General features: G+C 40.9%; 1 protein-coding gene across 1 annotated transcript; it reads right to left on the reverse strand.

Moving 5' to 3' along the window:
- Positions 1–385: 385 nt before the first annotated feature.
- NKX2-4 (NK2 homeobox 4) lies at positions 386–2,882 on the reverse strand. The gene is made up of 2 exons (XM_044056247.1): positions 2,408–2,882; positions 386–1,589 (listed from the first exon to the last, which is right to left on the reverse strand). The coding sequence occupies exons 1-2, from the start codon at positions 2,775–2,777 to the stop codon at positions 925–927; spliced, it is 1,035 nt and encodes a 344-aa protein (XP_043912182.1). The 5' UTR covers positions 2,778–2,882; the 3' UTR covers positions 386–924.
- Positions 2,883–3,144: the final 262 nt, after the last annotated feature.

The raw sequence follows: 3,144 nt of genomic DNA on the forward strand, positions 1-3,144 counted from the left end.
TGCTTGCGAGACCCGCCGTCTGTCCTATCTTCTTTCTATTCAGGTTATTATTTAAACATGGACACGTAGGTTGATTGTATTTTAATTAAACCATGCATTAACTATATTATCATAAAGGAAAATGGTTGCTTGAGGTCCACTGGAAAAATATTTTTGGCAATTATTTCGTTCCTCCAAAAAGGAGCTTTGCTGATAGTACTGATGTCTTTTCAAGATTCTGAAATGCTACTTATAAGCTCTTCTATTAACCAGTTGCAAAACTCATCTTGCATTATGTTTTGTGTGCCTCATCGACCTTGAGCTGTGATTCAATTTGTTTTCAATTAAACTGTAATGAAATTGCCATCAAAAGGATCATTTATTGAATTAATTCTGCAGAGCTAAGTTGCAGTTCAAGTGATTTATTGTTAACGTTCAATTGGTTTGAAACACATATACACCATCCATCTAGAGTTTAAATTAGCCAGAAGAAAGTCTTACATTTTGCTTATTATCTTCTTGAAACAATATGTCATACAAGTCGTAGATTTTTGTCTCAGTCAAATATTTCCGAAGTTGACAGTTATGCTATAGTCTCATATAAGTTCACATGAGAATTGAAAGATTTCATGTAGTACACTGAGACATAGCATCCAGACAGTTTTATACCTGAACATAAGAAGACAATAATTTTAAAGGAGTGCCGCTTTTGCAATCCTGTCTATCCGTATGCATCCAGAATATCGGTTGCTGCAGTGCACAGTTTCAGCAACTCCAACTTTTGCAACACTCCGAACTTCAGTTTGAAGAACTAAATGTCAGTCGAGGGCCAGTGTTTCATGAGGAAGACATCCCCGTGGGTAAGTATAAAAATGTTGCAAACTCAGTGTAACAGTGCAGCACAGTTCCTTGAAGATGTATCCAGGAAATAAAGTCTGCCACTGGTTACCAAGTCCTGCCATAGAGCAGGTTAGCGTTGACCATGCCACTGGTGTAGTCTACAGCAGATGTGTCCATTTGCACCATAGTGGCTACTGGGTTATGAAGTGAAGGAGGGCTTGGCGACATCTCCTCTAGATCTGGGCCCTGAGCTAAGGTATTCACTTGCTGGCTTTGATGCTGAGATAGGGCATTGCTAGAGGCAGGTAGAACACTAGAATTGCCTGTTTGTTGCTGGGAGGTCTGTTGGCTGGGTGTTGGTGTACTGGAATTCTGGCAAGGCTTCCCATCTTTTACCAGCACGGGCACTGCCACTCGTCGAGGCGACTGCTGCTGCTGACACATGGTGTTCTCTTGCTGAAGTTGTTGGGTTGCTTTGTCCTTTGCTTGTCTTTTCATCTTGTACCTGTGATTTTGAAACCAGATCTTGACTTGAGTTGGAGTGAGGTGGATCATACTAGCCAGATGTTCCCTTTCAGGTGCAGAAAGGTACTTCTGCTGTTTGAATCTCCTTTCCAGCTCATAAACTTGTGCTTGAGAAAATAGCACCCTCCTCTTTCGTCTGGGCATAGCATGAAGAGGTGCCATAGACTTTGCAGCATCAGCCATACCAGTTAATGTTCCCATACCTGCCATGTTCATACCAGTTGAAGGTCCCATAAATCGTGAAACTAAATAAAAAGACGCACCACAGCATTAGTACCCAATATAAAGTTATTTTATGTTTGCATTTTGTATTATATTAATTTACATTTCATCTACATAACAAACAAGATTGTTTTAAGATTAATTGCACTTCCTTTACATTTCACTTTTTTCACATCAGCGTTGTACAGAGGAAAACAAAGTTCTACACTCATTTTTATATTTTACAGAATTGTACATTTTTACCATAAAAATGCCCTGTTTGGTAGCCTCACGTGGCTCATTAACTGACTGCTGACATATGCTTCCAAATACTAAGAAAAACACTCTTGTGTTCATCATGAAAAATATTTTTCCCGCAGGTGTGCTGTCTCATGCCTGTATTGCGATGCTGCTTCATTTTTTTTTATTTTAGCTGTGTAAAGTTATCAGTAAAGCACCCCCACTGCCTAAACAGGTGAAATATAGTACGTGTTGCACAGTTGCCTGCAAATTGAGCTGGTGGATCGATGGACAAATTAATGAATGACGTACATGGATGCAAGGCTTATGCTTTGTAGTAGCCCTGGTAATACGAAAGGGATATAAAATAACAGTTTGGATGTTATATATGTAGAATGCAAGAACGTTTACGTATTTATGCAGTTTACCCGTTTTCTTTCACCGTTTTATCTATTTTCTTCAAAATTACCTCTTCTGATTTTCATAGTGATTAGAAGTGCAGCCCCAACAAAAAAATTACAATAATAGTTCATATTTCAACAACTTGTATTTGTTCATTTTGAGGGACCCCTAACTTCACTGAAGACATCACAGTTATATAGAAAATCAGGTGGGTACTTACTTGTTGAGTATCTGGGGTCTGCGTTTGTTCCATACCAGCCAGTGGCAGCTGCGCTGTTCCTCATGGTCTCTTGATATGAAGGGAGGTCTCCCATGTTGCCAATGGTCCCATTACAATATCCCCCCATGGCACTATGTGAAAACTGGGACACACTGTGTGGCATGTGGTAAGTAGTGGCCACAGCAGCATTATGGCTCATGCTGTGTTGCTGCATGCTGGTCTGAGAAACTTGGGACTGTCGGTAGGCTCCCAAATGAGAGGTGAGATTCCCTGCACTGTCCATACCAGCAAACTTCTTGTAGGACTCCTCGATAGGACTCAGAATGTCTGTCACTGAAAAAGGCGTTGTGTGCTTTGGGCTCAACGACATGGTTCAGCGACCAAGCAGGTAAATTTGTTAAGCGGATCAGACTCTGTTGTTGTTAGTTCTATCCCTGTGGATGGCTACGTAAGAGAGTGCTTGGTGTCCGCCTGACATCCTATTGATCGCCTTGGAGAAGGAGGCGAGCCCTAGGAGCTCTTATCTCGGGTTTATTTTAGCCAGGCGCCAGGTTTACGACAGACTTGGGGGGCGGAGCAATAAACAATAGTCATTGACATATTTCAAAGATAATTGAGTGAGATGGGGTTACTTTCGCATTAAATACAGTTTGAATGCAATGCCAGAAAAAATGTTAACTGATTTGTTCTTCTGAGTAGACCTGCATGGCACTGCCAAGCAGTGAGGGAGTTATATA

This window comes from Protopterus annectens, chromosome 1.part2, assembly GCF_019279795.1.
Source record: "Protopterus annectens isolate FY-2018-M chromosome 1.part2, PAN1.0, whole genome shotgun sequence".
Classification (NCBI taxonomy): domain Eukaryota; kingdom Metazoa; phylum Chordata; order Ceratodontiformes; family Protopteridae; genus Protopterus; species Protopterus annectens.

Coding starts and splice junctions, on each gene's coding strand:
- NKX2-4 (XM_044056247.1), bottom strand. CDS start 2,777: ATGTCGTTGAGCCCAAAGCACACAACGCCTTTTTCAGTGACAGACATT. Junction 1,590..2,407: donor AGACCCCAGATACTCAACAA/GTAAGTACCCAC, acceptor CTTTTTATTTAG/TTTCACGATTTATGGGACCT.